Raw genomic sequence first — 22,042 nt, 5'->3', positions numbered from 1 at the left:
CACTTCAAAATTAAAATAGAATCATCTTGAATTTAGCTTGATGTTTTATTATGAAGCATTCAGTCATTCTCAGACTGCTCACATAGGTGTGCTGCTTACATCCCTTTCCCTAGATGTACACTACCATTCAAAAGTGTCACGCCCTGGCCTTAGTATTCTTTGTTTTCTTTATTATTTTAGTTAGGTCAGGGTGTGACATGGGGAATGTTTGTGTTTTGTCATTTTGGGTGGTTATATGGTAAAGGGGGTGTTGGGTGTAGTGTATGAGTTTGTGTTGAGTGAATGTTTCTAGGTATGTCTATGGTTGAGTGAATGTGTCTAGGTATGTCTATGGTTGCCTGAGTGGTTCTCAATCAGAGACAGATGTCTTTCATTTGTCTCTGATTGGGAGCCATATTTAAGGCAGCCATGGGCATCATGCATTTGTGGGTAATTGTCTATGTGTAGTGTTTGGGTCAGCACTATTTATATGTATAGCTTCACGGTCGTCAGTTTGTTATTTTGTTAGTTTATGTATAGTGTTCGTGTCGTTTTCGTCTTCTTTCTTTAATAAAGAAGATGTACTTTCCACACGCTGCATTTTGGTCCTCACTCTCTTCGCAAGACGATCGTGACAGAATTACCCACCTTTGCGGGATCAAGCAGCGTGATAAGCGGCAACAGGAGCAGCGCAAGGAGGAATGGCAATGGGAGCGTAATCTGGACTACACTACGTGGGAGGAGATCGACAGGTGGGCGATCGACCCAGGGCGAGTGCCGGAGCCCGCCTGGGATTCTCTGGCGCAGTGCGAGGAGGGATACCGGCGAATGGAGGCAGCACGAAGACGCGGTAGGAAGCCTGTGAGTCAGCCCCAAAAAATTATTGGGGGGAGGCTTAGAGGTAGTGGGCCGAGGGCAGGTAGGAGACCTGCGCCCACTTCCCAGGCTAACCGTGGAGAGCGGGAGTACGGGCGAACACCGTGTTACGCAGTAGAGCGCACGGTGTCTCCTGTACGTGTTCATAGCCCGGTGCGGGTTATTCCACCTCCCCGCACTGGTAGGGCTAGATTGGGCATTGAGCCAGGTGCCATGAAGCCGGCTCAACGCGTCTGGTCTCCAGTGCATCTCCTCGGGCCGGCATACATGGCACCAGCCTTACGCATGGTGTCCCCGGTTCGCCTACATAGCCCGGTGCGGGTTATTCCACCTCCCCGCACTGGTCGGGCGATGGGGAGCATTCAACCAGGTAAGGTTGGGCAGGCTCGGTGCTCAAGGGAGCCAGTAAGCCTGCACGGTCCGGTATTTCCGGTGCCACCTTCCCGCCCCAGTCCAGTTCCACCAGTGCCTACACCACGCAACAGGCTTCCAGTGTGTCTCCAGAGCCTTGTTCCTCCTCCACGCACTCGTCCTATGGTGCGTGTCTCCAGCACGGTACCACCAATTCCGGCACCACGCACCAAGCCTCCTGTGCGTCTCCAGAGTCCTGTGCATCCTGTTGCTGCTCCCCGCACTAGCCCTGAGATGCGTGTCCCCAGCCCGGTACCACCAGTTCCGGCACCACGCACTAGGCCTAATGTGCGTCCCCAGGGTCCAGTATGCCCTGTTCCTTCTCCCCGCACTAGCCTGAAGGTGCGTGTCCTTAGCCCGGTGCCTCCAGTTCCGGCACCACGCACCAGGCCTACAGTGCGCCTCATCCGGCCAGAGCCATCCGTCTGCCCAGTGCCATCTGAGCCATCCGTCTGCCCAGTGCCATCTGAGCCATCCGTCTCCCCAGCGCCATCTGAGCCATCCGTCTCCCCAGCGCCATCTGAGCCATCCGTCTCCCCAGCGCCATCTGAGCCATCCGTCTCCCCAGCGCCATCTGAGCCATCCGTCTCCCCAGCGCCATCTGAGCCATCCGTCTGTCCCGAGCCATTAGAGCCGCCCGTCTGTCCCGAGCCGTTAGAGCCGTTAGTCAGTCAGGAGCCGCTAGAGCCATTCGTCAGTCAGGATCTGCCAGAGCCGCCAACCAGACAGGATCTGCCAGAGCCGCCAACCAGACAGGATCTGCCAGAGCCGCCAACCAGACAGGATCTGCCAGAGCTGCCAACCAGACAGGATCTGCCAGAGCCGCCAACCAGACAGGATCTGCCAGAGCCGCCAACCAGACAGGATCTGCCAGAGCCGCCAACCAGACAGGATCTGCCAGAGCCGCCAACCAGACAGGATCGTCCAGAGCCGCCAACCAGACATGAGCGTCCAGAGCCGCCAGCCAGACATGAGCGTCCAGAGCCGCCAGCCAGACATGAGCGTCCAGAGCCGCCAGCCAGACATGAACGTCCAGAGCCGCCAGCCAGCCATGAGCAGCCAGATCCGTCAGCCAGCCATGAGCAGCCAGATCCGTCAGCCAGCCATGAGCAGCCAGATCCGTCAGCCAGCCATGAGCAGCCAGATCCGTCAGCCAGCCATGAGCAGCCAGATCCGTCAACCAGCCATGAGCAGCCAGATCCGTCAGCCAGCCATGAGCAGCCAGATCCGTCAGCCAGCCATGAGCCGTCCAGCCAGGATCCGCCAGAGCCGTCCAGCCAGGATCCGCCAGAGCCGTCATCCAGCCAGGATCCGTCCCTCAGTCCGGAGCTGCCGTCCCTCAGTCCGGAGCTGCCGTCCCTCAGTCCGGAGCTGCCGTCCCTCAGTCCGGAGCTGCCCCTTATCCTGGTGCTGCCCCTTATCCCGGTGCTGCCCCTTATCCCGGTGCTGCCCCTTATCCCGGTGCTGCCCCTTATCCCGGTGCTGCCCCTTATCCCGGTGCTGCCCCTTATCCCGGTGCTGCCCCTTAGTCCGGTGCTGCCCCTTAGTCCGGTGCTGCCCCTTAGTCCGGTGCTGCCCCTTAGTCTGGTGCTGCCCCTTAATCCAGTGGGGTTAATGTGGAGGGTGGTCATTTGGAGGAGGCTACGAAAGCGGGTAGTGACTATGGTGGGGTGGGGACCACGTCCAGTGCCAGAGCCGCCACTGTGGACAGACGCCCACCCAGACCCTCCCCTAGACTTTATGCTGGTGCGCCCGGAGTTTGCACCTTAAGGGGGGGGGTTATGTCATGTCCTGGCCTTAGTATTCTTTGTTTTCTTTATTATTTTAGTTAGGTCAGGGTGTGACATGGGGAATGTTTGTGTTTTGTCATTTTGGGTGGTTATATGGTAAAGGGGGTGTTGGGTGTAGTGTATGAGTTTGTGTTGAGTGAATGTTTCTAGGTATGTCTATGGTTGAGTGAATGTGTCTAGGTATGTCTATGGTTGCCTGAGTGGTTCTCAATCAGAGACAGATGTCTTTCATTTGTCTCTGATTGGGAGCCATATTTAAGGCAGCCATGGGCATCATGCATTTGTGGGTAATTGTCTATGTGTAGTGTTTGTGTCAGCACTATTTATATGTATAGCTTCACGGTCGTCAGTTTGTTATTTTGTTAGTTTATGTATAGTGTTCGTGTCGTTTTCGTCTTCTTTCTTTAATAAAGAAGATGTACTTTCCACACGCTGCATTTTGGTCCTCACTCTCTTCGCAAGACGATCGTGACAAAAAGTTTGGGGTCACTTAGAAATGTCCTTGTTTTTGACAGAAAAGCAAATTTTTTGTCCATTAAAATAACATCAAATTGATCATAAATACAGCGTAGACATTGTTAATGTTGTAAATGACTATTGTAGCTGCAAACGGCTGATTTTTAATGGAATATTTACAGTTGAGGCCGGAAGTTTACATACACCTTAGCCAAAAGACATTTAAACTCAGTGTTTCACAATTCCTTACATTTAATCCCCGTAAAAATTCCATGTCTTAGGTCAGTTAGGATCACCACTTTTTTTCAAGAATGTGAAATGTCAGAATAATAGTAAATTTATTTCAGCTTTAATTTCTTTCATCACATTCCCAGTGGGTCAGAAGTTTACATACACTCAATTAGTATTTGAGTGTATGTAAAAAAAAAAAAACTGTCTCAACGTCAATAGTGAAGATGCTGACCTTCTAGGCAGAGTTCCTCTGTCCAGTGTGTGTTCTTTTGCCCATCTTAAACTTTTATTTTTATTGGCGAGTCTGAGATATTGCTTTTTCTTTGCAACTCTGCCTAGAAAGCCAGCATCCCGGAGTTGCCTCTTCACTGTTGAGACAGTGTTTTGCGGCTTGTGAGGCGTCCGTTTCTCAAACTAGACACTCTAATGTATTTGTCCTCTTGCTCAGTTGTGCACCGGGGCCTCCCACTCCTCTTTCTATTCTGGTTAGAGACAGTTTGTGCTGTTCTGTGAAGGGAGTAGTACACAGCGTTGTACGAGATCTTCAGTTTCTTGGCAATTTCTCGCATGGAAGCCGTCATTTCTCAGAACAAGAATAGACTGACGAGTTTCAGAAGAAAGGTCTTTGTTTCTGGCCATTTTGAGCCTGTAATCGAACCCACAAATGCTGATGCTCCAGATACTCAACTAGTCTAAAGAAGGGCAGTTTTGTTGCTTCTTTAATCAGAACAACAGTTTTCAGCTGTGCTAACATAATTGCATAAGGGTTTTCGAATGATCAATTAGCCTTTTAAAATTATAAACTTGTATTAGCTAACACAACGTGCCATTGGAACACAGGAGTGATGGTTGCTGATAATGGGCCTCTATACGCCCATGTAGATATTCCATTAAAAATCAGCCGTTTCCAGCTACAATAGTCATTTACAACATTAACAATGTCTGCACAGTATTTCTGATCATTTTGATGTTATTTTAACCTTTTGGGCTAGGCATCTCGCTTGCGATTTACAGACTACTCCCGATTTACAGTAGCTATTACAGCGAAAACATGCCTTGGCGATTGTTTGAGAATGGCACCCCACATCAAAATATCTTTCCACCGGCACAGGTTTCATAAATTCACAAATAGCGATTAAATATTCACTTACTTTTTGAAAATCTTCCTCTGATTTGTCATCCAAAGGGTCCCAGCTATAACATGTAGTGTCATTTTGTTAGATAAAATCCTTCTTTATATCCCAAAAAGTCAGTTTAGTTGGCGCCATCGATTTGAGTAATTCACTCGTTCAACATGCAGAGAAAGGAATCTGAAAATCTACCCCTAAACTTTGTTTCAACAAGTCAAAATACGTTTCTATTTACTCCTCAGAAACCCTAAACTGTAATCAAACTATAATATTTCTTAAGGAAAGAAGTATGTTCAATAGGAAACCGATTTTAGCAGGTGCATTGTCTTCATGGCGCGCGCAAACACGAATTTCCAAGACTGTGTCCCTGTCCTAAATGTGATATTTCTTATTTGTTTTTGAAGTTACATGCCTGATACCTTGAACATAGACTGCTGACACCCTGTGGAAGCCATAGGAAATGTCTAATTTCTAGTATGCCCCATTACTTTCCATTGTAACAGCATGGTCTCTCAAAAATTGGGATTTTCTCCTACCATATCTATTGTGTTATATTCTCCTACATTATTTTAACATTTCTACAAACTTCAAGGTGAAATAAAATAAAATAAAAATCTGATACTATAATGAAGTACAGGTCTTGTGAACAGCAGTGTGTCTCCTTCAAGGCTACAAATTAAATCAGTTTCTTTACATTTATCAATTCTCTCCACAATATATCTGTTATAGAGGTCAATATTTCACATAGTCCTCCCACAATATATCTGGCATAGAGGTCACCATTTCACATAGTCCTCCCACAATATATCTGGCATAGAAGTCTACATTTCACATAGTCCTCCCACTATATATCTGCTGTAGAGCTGAACATTTCACATAGTCCTCCCACAAAATACATCTGTCATAGTGGTCGATATTGTATATTGCCCTCAACATTTCAGTTGAATACATTCAGTTGGACAACTGACTAGGTATCCCCCCTTTTCTTTCCCTTTCACATTGTCCTCCCACAAAATACATCTGCCATGGTGGTCAATATTGTACATTGCCCTCCCACAATATATCTGCCATAGAGGTCAACATTTCACATAGTGTAACGGCAGCCTTCCTCCTCTTCGTCTGAAGAGGAGGTGTAACAGGGATCGGACCAAGACGCAGCGTAGTTTGTGCTCAACATATTTAATTACGAAAATACTGTGAACACTAAACAAATAAAAAAATAACAAATGTGGCAAACCGATACCGTCCTAGCTGGTGCAGAGAAAACACAGAGACAGGAAACAACCACCCACAATCCCCAACACAAAACATCTGCCTCTGATTGAGAACCATATTAGGCTGGACATAGAAACGGACAAACAAGACACACAACATAGAATGCCCACCCAGCTCACGTCCTGACCAACACTAAAACAAGCACAACACATAAGAACTCTGGTCAGGACGTTACACATAGCCCTTCCACAATATATCTGCCATAGAGGTCAACATTTCACACTCCAAAATTAACATGGAATCATCTTGAATTCAGTTTGATGTCCTAGTATGAATCAATCTGTGATGTTTAGACTGTTCCAATAGTAGCACTGCTTACATCCCTTTCCCTAGATGTACATTAGTAATGGATGTGATGAACAGTCCTATCAATATGATGTATGGTATTTGATTGAATAATGTAATGTGACTGAAATTGGATTGAATGTAACTGTAATAACTCATACATTTTGTTATACATTATCAATATTCATTCCTCTCCATCTTGGATAATGGATGATCAGGAGCATTACCATAAACCTCCCACAATATATCTGCCATAGAGCTCAACATTTCACACACCATAATTAAAATAGAATCAGCTTGAATTTATCTTGATGTCTTCTTATGAAGCATTCAGTCATTCTCAGACTACTCACATAGTAGCGCTGCTTACATCCCTTTCCCTAGATGTACATTAGTAATGAATGTGATGAACAGTCATTCCAATATTATGTATGGTATTTCATTAAATTATGTCATGAGACAGAAATTCAATGAACAATAATAACTAATGTATTCTGTTTTACATGATCATTATTCATGACTCTCCATCTTGGATAATGGATGATCAGGACCACGTGAGTAATTATTTATTTGTCTGTTTTGTTTATTGACAACCAATAACACAAGACAAAGAACAGACCAGAGTGTTAATCTGATACTATAAAAACTACAGGCCATGTGAACAGCAGTGTGTCTTCTTCAAGGCTACAAATTAAATCACTTTCTTTACATTTATCAATACTCTCCCCAAATGTTCTCAAGGAAAATTGGATTAAGATGTATGGACGTTCTTCAAATTATCCAGAATTTACATACCATAGTCCTCCCACAATATATCTATTATAGAGGTCAACATTTCAGAGGGGTTGAGTTAAATGCGGAAGACACATTTCAGTTGAATACATTCAGTTGGACAACTGACTAGGTATCCCCCTTTCCTTTCCCTTTCACATAGTCCTCCCACAATATATCTGCCATAGAGATCAATATTTCACATAGTCCTCCCACAATATATCAGCTGTAGAGATCAACATTTCACATATATCACCCACAATATATCTGCTATAGAGATCAACATTTCACATAGTCCTCTGTTAGGGTTTGTTCCTTACGTCCTTCTTTGTCAATCATTGGTTCATTGGTGAAATTAGCATTATGACAATATCTTTAATTAAATCATTCAATAACCTTTATTAATGCAATTGCAGACAGAAGTTGACAAACAGGAACATAGCACGCATGTTTCTGAGTAAGTTCTTCCTCAAACAAACGGTCTCAAGTTGTTTTATTAAACCGAAGTCCCGCCTTAGTGATGTCACTAACTAGTCATTACCTTTTTACTCCTGAGACCAAAACCCTATATAAACAATGGCTTTTTGTGTTATCTTAAACTTAGCAGTAAACGTCCACTCCCCAAAGCTGATTTATTGTGGAATGTTTGACTAGCCTTATCTCCTCCACTCCCCTGCAGAGCTCCTTCTTCACAGTCACACATTACTCAGAGGGGCCTCTTCATAATGAAATAGAGAGAGAACTAAAAACAATTGTGGAATACTAAACCTCTACAATGAATTTGTATTGTTAATCTGTAGTCTATGACCCTATAAATGTAAGGAGGGAGGGGTCTTATAACCCCTCCCCTTCAATTAATATAACATAAGCATAATTAATTATTCTAATACACCAAACATTTGTACAGCCCCAATCATGACCCCTAGGTAAATCCTGACACCTCCCACAATATATCTGCCATAGAGGTCAACATTTCAAACTCCAAAATGAACATGGATTCAGCTTGAATTCAGTTTGATGTCCTAGTATGAGGCATTCTGTGATGTTTAGACTGTTCACATAGTAGCACTGCTTACATCCCTTTCCCTAGATGTACATTACTAATGAATGTGATGAACAGTCATTCCAATATGATGTATGGTATTTAATTTAATTATGTAATGAGACAGAAATTCAATGAAGAATAATAACTAATGCATTCTGTTTTACATGATCATTATTCATGACTCTCCATCTTGGATAATGGATGATCAGGACCACGTGAGTAATTACTTATTTGTCTGTTATGTTTATTGACAACCAATAACACAAGACAAAGAACAGACCAGAGTGTTAATCTGATACTATAAAAACTACAGGCCTTGTGAACAGCAGTGTGTCTTCTTCAAGGCTACAAATTAAATCAGTTTCTTTACATTTATCAATACTCTCCCCAAATGTTCTCAAGGTAGGTTGGATTATGATGTATAGCTATTCTTCAAATTATCCAGCATTTTCATATCATAGATCTCCCACAATATATCTGCCATAGAGGTCAATATTTCACATAGTTCTCCCACAATACATCTGCCATAGAGGTCAATATTTCACCTGGTTCTCCCACAATATGTCTGCTCTAGAGCTCAACATCTCACACTTCAAAATTAACATAGAATCTGCTTGAATTCAGTTTGATGTCCTAGTATGAAGCATTCTGTGATGTTTAGACTGTTCCAATAGTAGTGCTGCTTACATCCCTTTCCCTAGATGTACATTAGTAATGAATGTGATGAACAGTCATATCAATATGATGTATGGTATTTGATTGAATAATGTAATGTGACTGAAATTTTGATTGAATGTAGCTGTAATAACTCATACATTTTGTTTTACATTATCAATAATCCTTCCTCTCCATCTTGGATAATGGATTATCAGGAGCATTACCATAAACCTCCCCTATTGAGGTCAACATTTCAGAGGGGTTGAGTTAAATGCAGAAGTCAGGACCAAGAGGCATGGAGAGGCAGCCTTTAGTTATTATGCCCCCAGCCTCTGGAATAGCCTGCAGAGAACCTGAGGAGGTCTGAAGCTGTGGACATATTTAAAAGGGATCTTAAAACACACCTTTTCAGCTTTGCTTTTCCTTGGCGTGCTTTTTTAGTCTTTTAGTTTAAAATTGTTATTCTTTTGTTTCTTGTGTAAATATTTAAGTTTTTATTTTCAGGCAATTGATTTGTTTTTAACTTGAGGTATGACATAAGGTATAAAGTATGAAATTAAGTATAAAATAATGGAATGTTAATCTCAAATCAAATCAAATTTTATTTGTCACATACACATGGTTAGCAGATGTTAATGCGAGTTTAGCGAAATGCTTGTGCTTCTAGTTCCAACCATGCAGTAATTACCAATGAGTAATCTAATCTAACAATTCCACAACTACTACCTTATACACACAAGTGTAAAGGGATAACGAATATGTACATAAAGATATATGAATGAGTGATGGTATAGAACGGCATAGGCAAGATGCAGTAGATGGTATAGAGTACGGTATATACATATGAGATGAGTAATGTAGAGTATGTAAACATAAAAGTGCATAGTTTAAAGTGGCTAGTGATACATGTATTACATAAAGATGGCAAGGTGCAGTAGATAATATAGAGTACAGTATATACATATACATTATATGAAGTGGCATTGTTTAAAGTGGCTAGTGATACATTTTTGATCAATTTCCATTATTAAAGTGAGCTGGAGTTGAGTCAGTATGTTGGCAGCAGCCACTCGATGTTAATGGTGGCTGTTTAACAGTCTGATGGCCTTGAGATAGAAGCTGTTTTTCAGTCTCTCGGTCCCTGCTTGATGCACCTGTACTGACCTCACCTTCTAATCTTTGGGATATGCCTCGACAACATCCGGTGAAATTGCAGAGCGCGAAATTCAAAATTACAGAAATAGAAATAGTATTTAACATTCATGAAAATACTGTATCCGATTTCAAAAAGGCTTTACGGCGAAAGCACACCATGCTAATATCTGAGGACAGCGCCCCGCATACAAAAGCATGAAAAACATATTTCAACCAGGTAGGTGCGCCATGAAAGTCAGAAATAGCGATCTAATAAATGCCTTACCTTTGAAGATCTTCTTCTGTTGGCTCTCCAAAAGGTCCCAGTTACATCACAAATGGTCCTTTTGTTCGATAAAGTCCTTCTTTATATCCCCCAAAACTCAGTTTAGTTGGCGCGCTTCAGTCAATAATCCACCCAGTTTCCCTCAGATCTCTGGCCCTCTCCCCGATATCCCTGGTGCAGGGAGCTGGCTGGATGTACTGGTGCCCCCTGGTGGCCGTGGGCGGAGGTAGGCACCGCTCTCCGGGGGTTGTGCCCCCCCTCCCTGGTTTAGCCTCAGCCCTCTCCGGCCCCTCCCCCCATATCCCTAGGGAAGTGAGCTGGCTGGATTGGCCCTTGTGCCCAGGGGCCGGTCCACCCAGTCTCTGGAGCGAGACAGAGTCTGAGTTAGAGCATTAATATCCCCTGTAAAGGCACACTGGACAGGTGTAATGAAGGCATGTAAAAATGACCATAACAAGCATTCTAATCACCTGTAAATGCACACTGAACAGGTGTAACAGGGAAAATACACGGCTGTGACTATAACCGAAGATAATTCTCTTGGGAGGTAATACGGTCGGCATTTGATTGTGAGGTATTTATTCTAAGTAGGGTGAACAAAAGGACATGAGTTCCTTTATGTTAAACACAATCTCACCATGTGTAGTTAATCATGAAACATACACCCCCACCCTTCTTCTTCCCGGCTGTATGTAATAACACACTAAAATGTCTGGGCTAACAATGTAAGAAATAACACTGCAAAGTTGCCTCGGGGCTAGAAGCACGGCTGCCCTCTCTATCGGCGCCATTTTATATATTGACTACGTCCGTCCTAGCTCGCTCATTAATGTCTTAATCTAAATTACGGATTGCCTCTTATCTGCTTGTCGTCCCCTTATGCCATAGTTTGTACATCTCCATTGTCAGTAGAAACCACATTTGTTTAAGCAAGTCAGCCATATCAGCTATGTTTTTTAAAGGCAGTAAATGAGGCTGAATGAACTGTTTCACTGAATGGGGCTCAATGAGAAATAGTTCATGACAAATCACCAGTAACCTTCTAAGACGACATGGTAATATTGTCTAGATAGAGAACGGCAGATCAGCTGTTAACAAACATGGCTAGTGGTAATTCAGGCAATTAACTTAAAAACAAACAGTTGAAATCAAATGCAACTTTAAATATCTACTTGTAAAACATAAGATCTAGCATCACTTGTATATTTTGTACTTAAATAAAAAAACATGACAAAATAAATCTATAATATTTACATTGAATTCAGTGGCAGAAAAGCCTCCTATTCTAGTGAATAGCTGCTATACTGCACATCTACAGCTGGGTCAGAACATACTGGTTTGGGTTTGAGGATGAACAGGGTAAAACACTGTTGCCAGGGACTACCACATGACACAGCATTGGGCAGAATGTCACAGTAGAAACTTGCTGAAAATAGTCAAACTCAGACTAAATTTAAAGATAATTGACCAAAAAAGTATATGGTTTCTGGTGCCTTTTTTGAAAAGTAAAGTCTTGATTAACTTAAGGTGCTGACATGGATACTGTCTATAAGTGCCCAGATTGTAATGGTTTTAACCCAAACTCAGCCTTTACCCCCAGCCCTGTCCCCTGCACACCCTAACCCAAACTCAGCCTTTACCCCCAGCCCTGTCCCCTACACACCCTAACTTAAACTCAGTCTTTACCCCCAGCCCTGTCCCCTGCACACCCTAACCCAAACTCAGCCTTTACCCCCAGCCTTGTCCCCTGCACACCCTAACCCAAACTCAGTCTTTACCCCCAGCCCTGTCCCCTACACACCCTAACCCAAACTCAGTCTTTAGCCCCAGCCCTGTCCCCTGCACACCCTAACCCAAACTCAGTCTTTACCCCCAGCCCTGTCCCCTACACACACTAACCCAAACTCAGCCTTTACCCCCAGCCCTGTCCCCTGTCCACCCTAACCCAAACTCAGTCTTTACCCCCAGCCCTGTCCCCTGTCCACCCTAACCCAAACTCAGTCTTTACCCCCAGCCCTGTCCCCTGCACACCCTAACCCAAACTCAGCCTTTACCCCCAGCCCTGTCCCCTGCACACAACAACAGCCCCCTATATGGTATATCTGACTTTCTGATTTGTAAATTCACCGCAGTTCCCAACATTGACCAGCAGGCGGCAACGATACTCTCTTCTCAGACAGTAAATGACCACCAGTCAGCTACATTTATTTTGTTAGGAGGGGATGGAAAAGCATTGAGACTATTTGTCATGGAAGCAATTTCACTCATTTACTCATGTGAATGGGTCCAAAGAGATAAGAGAAGCTAATATTGATAGGCACTGTTAAATCTTTACATCTCAGGATAATATGACTATAATTAAAGAACATCACTACCATCTGCTGGCTGGATCGGTCTTCTGATTTGAATTGAAACAGTTTTCAGAACTTTAGAGATGATTAACTAAAAGATGATGATAGAAGACAGCACCATGCTGTATGATAGCATAAACCCTCTAATGTTGCTCACTAAAAAAAGTATGAAAATGAATGGACTCACTACAGAGCGTCTGGTAAAATGTAAAAATGGGCAGGGTTTGTGACTTTGTTAACTAGTAATTGTGGTTGTATTTGTCTTCATGTGTAAGTGTGTGTCTGGATGAAGTGTGTTTGTAACATGAGGAGTTGTAGCTGAGTTTGTGTCTGTGAGAAACAGCTCTACTGCTCCACAGTGACCTCTCCCTCCAAACATCTCTTTATTATAGAACCCATTTAATCCAGTCGGACACAATACGGAAGAAAATAAAACTTTTGTACTTTACTGGCTCTAGAGAAGTTAAAGTTGTACATATCAACAAATAAGTTGGGCTCCCGAGTGGAGCAGCGGTCTAAGGTACTGCATCTCAGTGAGAGAGGTGTCTCTACAGACTCTGGTTCAATTCCAGGCTGTATCACAACCGCCCATGGTTGGGAGTCCCATAGGGCAGAGCACAATTGGTCCAGCGTCGTCCGGGGTAGGCTGTCATTGTATATAAGAATATGTTCTGAACTGACTTACCTAGTTAAATATATAAAATATGTATCCAGAGCAATTAGGATGAAGTACCTTGCTCAAGTGCATATCAACAAATGTTTTCCTAGTTGCCTCAAGGATTCAAACCAGCGACGTTTCGGTTACTGGCCCAATGCTCTTAAGTGCTAGGCTACCTGCCAAACATGTCTGACTAATGGGAAAATACAGTGCCTCTAATTTATTCTATATATTTAGTCATAGCAGATCTTTTTCTTTCTTCAGTAGATTTAAGTTGAGTTGAGTTCAGGATTTACTTGTTCAAAATGATGTTACAGATGATTTTACCATTATCCATTACCTTTACTGATGTTTAAATCAGAGATTTTTACTGTAAAACATCATATGTTGTTATTTCAGGGGGAATATGCAGTGTATAGACCCATAAAATGAATTAGTATAATAATTGAAGTGATATTTAATGTTATTAGGTTTGTGTAGTGTCTCTTGCACAATGGTAGACCTGGTTAGTATGAATGTTGAGGCTTGGACACTGGGGTAGACCTGTTTTATATGAGTATGCCCATGGATTTCCCTGGTTTATAATGTGGTGTAGGGATACACAAGGTTCATACAGGTAATGGGGCTGGATGGACATTTATTGCCCAATCAAATCCTTTCTGGCAACAACGTTTGTGGTAGAAACAAGAGATTGGGGCTGGATCACATGTGTTATACCAGTGTAATTTTAGTTTATCTATGAAATGATTAGTGTATACAGGTCAGAGGTCACAGGACTAAAACATGCTGATAACAGGGTTGGGGTGTGCAGCGAATAGCTGGATATAGGTTACTGTTGGTGACTTGGGGAATACAGGCCTAAGGAAAGTGGGTAACAGGACTGAGATAGGAAAGTAACAGGGATGAGGTGTTTTGGCAAAGGAACTGGGGTCTTGAGTAACACACAGGTCATTTAGGGTCAGGATATGCCTGTATCTGTACTTGATTGTATAGATTTGAGGGTATTGTCATGGGTGTTAGGGTTAGGGCATGGGGGTAACAGGGGTGGGGTGTGTGGGTCATTGAGTTTAGGTGTGTGGGTAAGTGGGCTGAGGTATATAGATATTGAGGTTGAGTAATAGGGGTAAATACCTGTTCATGTTATTATAGGCAGAGCACTCTGTCACAATTGTGACCAAGAATAAAACATACTTTTAAATAAATAAATAAATAATCAAAATGGATGACATGTTAGGCTTACTAGTGGCATAAGATTAGCATAGTGGCATGTCTGGGAAAGATGTGGGAACAAATGGGATAATATCATTCTAGATTGTAGCATCATATTCTTCTATGACATATATACTTTCCTTCAAATGAATCTGTCTGTCTGGGATTGTGGGTGTTGTATTTTAGAATTGACATGGTCCTGGTTGTTGTATGTCTATTGTAGTTTTTAATTCAGCTGTGTTTATAAATGTACTGAGAGGATTTGTGTTTCTGACACAGATGATGTCATTAACATTTACATTTACATTTAAATCATTTAGCAGACGCTCTTATCCAGAGCGACTTACAAATTGGTGCATTCACCTTATGATATCCAGTGGAACAACCACTTTACAATAGTGCATCTAACTCTTTTAAGGGGGGGGGGGTTAGAAGGATTACTTTATCCTATCCTAGGTATTCCTTAAAGAGGTGGGGTTTCAGGTGTCTCCGGAAGGTGGTGATTGACTCCGCTGACCTGGCGTCGTGAGGGAGTTTGTTCCACCATTGGGGTGCCAGAGCAGCGAACAGTTTTGACTGGGCTGAGCGGGAACTGTACTTCCTCAGAGGTAGGGAGGCGAGCAGGCCAGAGGTGGATGAACGCAGTGCCCTTGTTTGGGTGTAGGGCCTGATCAGAGCCTGAAGGTACGGAGGTGCCGTTCCCCTCACAGCTCCGTAGGCAAGCACCATGGTCTTGTAGCGGATGCGAGCTTCAACTGGAAGCCAGTGGAGAGAGCGGAGGAGCGGGGTGACGTGAGAGAACTTGGGAAAGTTGAACACCAGACGTGCTGCGGCGTTCTGGATGAGTTGTAGGGGTTTAATGGCACAGGCAGGGAGCCCAGCCAACAGCGAGTTGCAGTAATCCAGACGGGAGATGACAAGTGCCTGGATTAGGACCTGCGCCGCTTCCTGCGTGAGGCAGGGTCGTACTCTGCGAATGTTGTAGAGCATGAACCTACAGGAACGGGTCACCGCCTTGATGTTAGTTGAGAACGACAGGGTGTTGTCCAGGATCACGCCAAGGTTCTTAGCACTCTGGGAGGAGGACACAATGGAGTTGTCAACCGTGATGGCGAGATCATGGAACGGGCAGTCCTTCCCCGGGAGGAAGAGCAGCTCCGTCTTGCCGAGGTTCAGCTTGAGGTGGTGATCCGTCATCCACACTGATATGTCTGCCAGACATGCAGAGATGCGATTCACCACCTGGTTATCAGAGGGGGGAAACAATTAAACATGAAATGTTCTCTCTTTCTGAACAGATCAGTTTAAACTCACCTCAGAAGACTATGTGTGGTCTGATGTTGGTGAAGAGGTCACCCTCCCCTGTCACCTCTCACCTGACACCAGTGCTGTTGCCACGACGATCAGGTGGTTTAAAGGGACAGAGTGTATTTACCTGTATAAGAATGGCCAGGTGACAGAGAGGAGTGGCTATGAGGGCAGAGTGAGTCTGATCACCCAGGAGCTGGAGAGAGGCAACGTGTCTCTGAGGCTGAGAGACATCAGGAGGTCAGATAGAGGAGTCTACATATGTCAGGTCATCCATGGAGAACAGAAGAAGGAGGCTGCAGTGGGTTTAAAGGTCATAGAAGGTAAGTGTTCGATAACTCCAGTAATGTTTCTAAACACCTAAACAACAACAATAACAACCAGTCTCTTTCCCTGTACAGAACACCTGTACTTTCTCATGTAGGTAGGAGTTCATAGTAGGAGTTACAGATGAATAGACTAGATTCATTCTGAATATCAACTAGTTACAATGCATATTACCATCACTCTGAGCTTTGAGCTGGTCCTAAAGCATTAGAACCATTCCAACATTACTGTCACGTCCCTTGATTGTCATTAGTAATGAATGTGATGAACACTCATACCCCTCTGATGTATATCACATCACTATGGTATTTGAGAGGATAATGTGACAGATGGTGATTTGAAGGTAATGATAATAACTAATGCCTTCTGTTTTACATGATCATTATTCATGACTCTCCATCTTGGATAATGGATGATCAGACGACGGTGAGTAATTACTTATTTGTCTGTTTTGTTTATTGACAACCAAAAACACAAGACAAAGAACAGACCAGAGTGTTAATCTGATACTATAAAAACTACAGGCCTTGTGAACAGCAGTGTGTCTTCTTCAAGGCTACAAATTAAATCAGTTTCTTTACATTTATCAATACTCTCCCCAAATGATCTCAAGGTAGGTTGGATTAAGATGTATAGATGTTCTTCAAATTATCCAGAATTTTCATATCATAGATCTCCCACAATATATCTGCCATAGAGGTCAATATTTCACATAGTCCTCCCACAATATATCTGCTATAGAGGTCAATATTTCACATAGTCCTCCCACAATATATCTGCTATAGAGGTCACCATTTCACATAGTCCTCCCACAATATATCTGCCATAGAGGTCAATATTTCACATATTCCTCCCACAATATATCTGCTATAGAGGTCACCATTTCACATAGCCTTCCCACAATATTTCTGCCATAGAGCTCAACATATCACACTCCAAAATGAACATGGAATCAGCTTGAATTGTCACGCCCTGACCTTAGAGAGCCTTTTTATTTCTCTATTTGGTTAGGTCAGGGTATGATTTGGGTGGGCATTCTAGTTTTTCTATGTCTTTGTTGGCCGGGTATGGTTCTTGTTTTTGGTTAGTTGCTGTGTTAGCGCTACAAAACTTTACGTGTCGTTTATTCTTTCTTGTTTTTGGTGTTGATTTAATAATAAATTGATGATGTACGCCTACCACGCTGCACCTTGGTCCAATCCATCTTTCAACGAACGTGACATGAATTCAGTTTGATGTCCTAGTATGAATCATTCTGTGATGTTAAGACTGTTCCAATAGTAGTGCTGCTTACATCCCTTTCCCTAGATGTACATTAGTAATGAATGTGATGAACAGTCATATCAATATGATGTATGGTATTTGATTGAATAATGTAATGTGACTGAAATTGGATTGAATGTAACTGTAATAACTCATACATTTTGTTATACATTATCAATATTCATTTCTCTCCATCTTGGATAATGGATGATCAGGAGCATTACCATAAACCTCCCACAATATATCTGCCATATAGCTCAACATTTCACACACCAAAATTAAAATAGAATCATCTTGAATTCAGCTTGATGTCTTATTATGAAGCATTCAGTCATTCTCAGACTGCTCACATAGTAGTGCTGCTTACATCCCTTTCCCTAGATGTACATTAGTAATGAATGTGATGAACAGTCATTCCAATATGATGTATGGTATTTCATTAAATTATGTAATGAGACAGAAATTCAATGAACAATAATAACTAATGTATTCTGTTTTACATGATCATTATTCATGACTCTCCATCTTGGATAATGGATGATCAGACGACGGTGAGTAATTACTTATTTGTCTGTTTTGTTTATTGACAACCAAAAACACAAGACAAAGAACAGACCAGAGTGTTAATCTGATACTATAAAAACTACAGGCCTTGTGAACAGCAGTGTGTCTTCTTCAAGGCTACAAATTAAATCAGTTTCTTTACATTTATCAATACTCTCCCCAAATGATCTCAAGGTAGGTTGGATTAAGATGTATAGATGTTCTTCAAATTATCCAGAATTTTCATATCATAGATCTCCCACAATATATCTGCCATAGAGGTCAATATTTCACATAGTCCTCCAAAAATATATCTGCCATAGAGGTCAATATTTCACATAGTCCTCCCACAATATATCTGCCATAGAGGTCAATATTTCACATTGCCCTCCCACAATATATCTGCTATAGAGGTCAACATTTCACATAGCCCTCCCACAATATTTCTTCCATAGAGCTCAACATATCACACTCCAAAATGAACATGGAATCAGCTTGAATTGTCACGTCCTGACCTTAGAGAGCCTTTTTATTTCTCTATTTGATTAGGTCAGGGTATGATTTGGGTGGGCATTCTAGTTTTTCTATTTCTTTGTTGGCCGGGTATGGTTCTTGTTTTTGGTTAGTTGCTGTGTTAGCGCTACAAAACTTTACGTGTCGTTTATTCTTTCTTGTTTTTGGTGTTGAATTAATAAATTGATGATGTACGCCTACCACGCTGCACCTTGGTCCAATCCATCTTTCAACGAACGTGACATGAATTCAGTTTGATGTCCTAGTATGAAGCATTCTGTGATGTTTAGACTGTTCCAATAGTAGCACTGCTTACATCCCTTTCCCTAGATGTACATTAGTAATGAATGTGATGAACAGTCATATCAATATGATGTATGGTATTTGATTGAATAATGTAATGTGACTGAAATTCGATTGAATGTAACTGTAATAACTCATACATTTTGTTATACATTATCAATATTCATTCCTCTCCATCTTGGATAATGGATGATCAGGAGCATTACCATAAACCTCCCACAATATATCTGTTATAGAGGTCAACATTTCACACACCAAAATTAAAGTAGAATCAGCTTGAATTTATCTTGATGTCTTATTATGAAGCATTCAGTCATTCTCAGACTGCTCACATAGTAGCACTGCTTACATCCCTTTCCCTAGATGTACATTAGTAATGAATGTGATGAACAGTCATTCCAATATGATGTATGGTATTTCATTAAATTATGTAATGAGACTGAAATTCAATGAACAATAATAACTAATGCATTCTGTTTTACATGATCATTATTCATGACTCTCCATCTTGGATAATGGATGATCAGGACGGGGTGAGTAATTACTTATTTGTCTGTTTCATTTATTAACAACCAATAACACAAGACAAAGAACAGACCAGAGTGTTAATCTGATACTATAAAAACTACAGGCCTTGTGAACAGCAGTGTGTCTTCTTCAAGGCTACAAATTAAATCAGTTTCTTTACATTTATCAAAACTCTCCCCAAATGTTCTCAAGGTAGGTTGGATTAAGATGTATAGATGTTCTTCAAATTATCCAGAATTTTCATATCATAGATCTCCCACAATATATCTGCTATAGAGGTCACCATTTCACATAGCCTTCCCACAATATTTCTTCCAAAGAGCTCAACATATCACACTCCAAAATGAACATGGAATCAGCTTGAATTGTCACGCCCTGACCTTAGAGAGCCTTTTTATTTCTCTATTTGGTTAGGTCAGGGTATGATTTGGGTGGGCATTCTAGTTTGTCTGTTTCTATGTTGGCCGGGTATGGTTCTTTGTCTTTTGTTAGTTGCTGTGTTAGCGCTACAAAACTTTACGTGTCGTTTATTCTTTCTTGTTTTTGGTGTTGATTTAATAAATTGATGATGTATGCCTACCACGCTGCACCTTGGTCCAATCCATCTTTCAACGAACGTGACATGAATTCAGTTTGATGTCCTAGTATGAATCATTCTGTGATGTTTAGACTGTTCCAGTAGTAGCACTGCTTACATCCCTTTCCCTAGATGTACATTAGTAATGAATGTGATGAACAGTCCTATCAATATGATGTATGGTATTTGATTGAATAATGTAACGAGACTGAAATTGGATTGAATGTAACAGTAATAACTCATACATTTTGTTATCCATTATCAATATTCATTCCTCTCCATCTTGGATAATGGATGATCAGGAGCAATACCATAAACCTCCCACAATATATCTGCCATAGAGGTCAACATTTCACACAACAAAATTAAAATAGAATCAGCTTGAATTTATCTTGATGTCTTATTATGAAGCATTCAGTCATTCTCAGACTGCTCACATAGTAGTGCTGCTTACATCCCTTTCCCTAGATGTACATTAGTAATGAATGTGATGAACAGTCATTCCCATATGATGTATGGTATTTCATTAAATTATGTCATGAGACAGAAATTCAATGAACAATAATAACTGATGTATTCTGTTTTACATGATCATTATTTATGACTCTCCATCTTGGATAATGGATGATCAGAATTGGGTGAGTAATTACTTATTTGTCTGTTTTGTTTATTGACAACCAATAACACAAGACAAAGAACAGACCAGAGTGTTAATCTGATTCTATAAAAACTACAGGCCTTGTGAACAGCAGTGTGTCTTCTTCAAGGCTACAAATTAAATCAGTTTCTTTACATTTATCAATACTCTCCCCAAATGTTCTCAAGGTAGGTTGGATAAAGATGTATAGATGTTCTTCAAATTATCCAGAATTTTCATATCATAGATCTCCCACAATATATCTGCCATAGAGGTCACCATTTCACATAGTCCTCCCACAATATATCTGCCATAGAGGTCAATATTTCACATAGTCCTCCCACAATATATCTGCCATAGAGGTCAATATTTCACATAGTCCTCCCACAATATATCTGCTATAGAGGTCACCATTTCACATAGCCTTCCCACAATATTTCTGCCATAGAGCTCAACATATCACACTCCAAAATGAACATGGAATCATCTTGAATTGTCACGCCCTGACCTTAAAGAGCATTTTTATTTCTCTATTTGGTTCGGTCAGGGTATGATTTGGGTGGGTATTCTAGTTTTTCTATTTCTTTGTTGGCCGGGTATGGTTCTTGTTTTTGGTTAGTTGCTGTGTTAGCGCTACAAAACTTTACGTGTCGTTTATTCTTTCTTGTTTTTGGTGTTGATTTAATAAATTGATGATGTATGCCTACCACGCTGCACCTTGGTCCAATCCATCTTTCAACAAACGTGACATGAATTCAGTTTGATGTCCTAGTATGAAGCATTCTGTGATGTTTAGACTGTTCCAATAGTAGCACTGCTTACATCCCTTTCCCTAGATGTACATTAGTAATGAATGTGATGAACAGTCATATCAATATGATGTATGGTATTTGATTGAATAATGTCATGTGACTGAAATTGGATTGAATGTAACTGTAATAACTAATGCATTCTGTTTTACATGATCATTATTCATGACTCTCCATCTTGGATAATGGATGATCAGAGTGGGGTGAGTAATTACTTATTTGTCTGTTTTGTTTATTGACAACCAATAACACAAGACAAAGAACAGACCAGAGTGTTAATCTGATACTATAAAAACTACAGGCCTTGTGAACAGCAGTGTGTCTTCTTCAAGGCTACAAATTAAATCAGTTTCTTTACATTTATCAATACTCTCCCCAAATGTTCTCAAGGTAGGTTGGATTAAGATGTATAGATGTTCTTCAAATTATCCAGAATTTTCATATCATAGATCTCCCACAATATATCTGCTATAGAGGTCACCATTTCACATAGCCTTCCCACAATATTTCTTCCAAAAAGCTCAACATATCACACTCCAAAATGAACATGGAATCAGCTTGAATTGTCATGCCCTGACCTTAGAGAGACTTTTTATTTCTCTATTTGTTTATGTCAGGGTATGATTTGGGTGGGCATTCTAGTTTGTCTGTTTCTATGTTGGCCGGGTATGGTTCTTGTCTTTGGTTAGT

The 22,042-nt window shown here is 41.5% G+C and overlaps 1 protein-coding gene across 1 annotated transcript in view; it reads left to right on the top strand.

Moving 5' to 3' along the window:
* LOC120042569 (trichohyalin-like) overlaps positions 1 to 22,042 on the top strand; it is a 40,792-nt gene that overhangs the window by 4,358 nt on the left and 14,392 nt on the right. The window contains exon 3 of the mRNA XM_038987394.1: positions 15,843 to 16,175. Coding sequence (XP_038843322.1) covers positions 15,843 to 16,175 — 333 coding nt within the window. The remainder of the gene's footprint in view (positions 1 to 15,842; positions 16,176 to 22,042) is intronic.

Source organism: Salvelinus namaycush, unplaced genomic scaffold (genome assembly GCF_016432855.1).
Source record: "Salvelinus namaycush isolate Seneca unplaced genomic scaffold, SaNama_1.0 Scaffold713, whole genome shotgun sequence".
In the NCBI taxonomy this organism is placed as follows: domain Eukaryota; kingdom Metazoa; phylum Chordata; class Actinopteri; order Salmoniformes; family Salmonidae; genus Salvelinus; species Salvelinus namaycush.
This window is presented reverse-complemented; position numbering and strand designations above follow the sequence as displayed.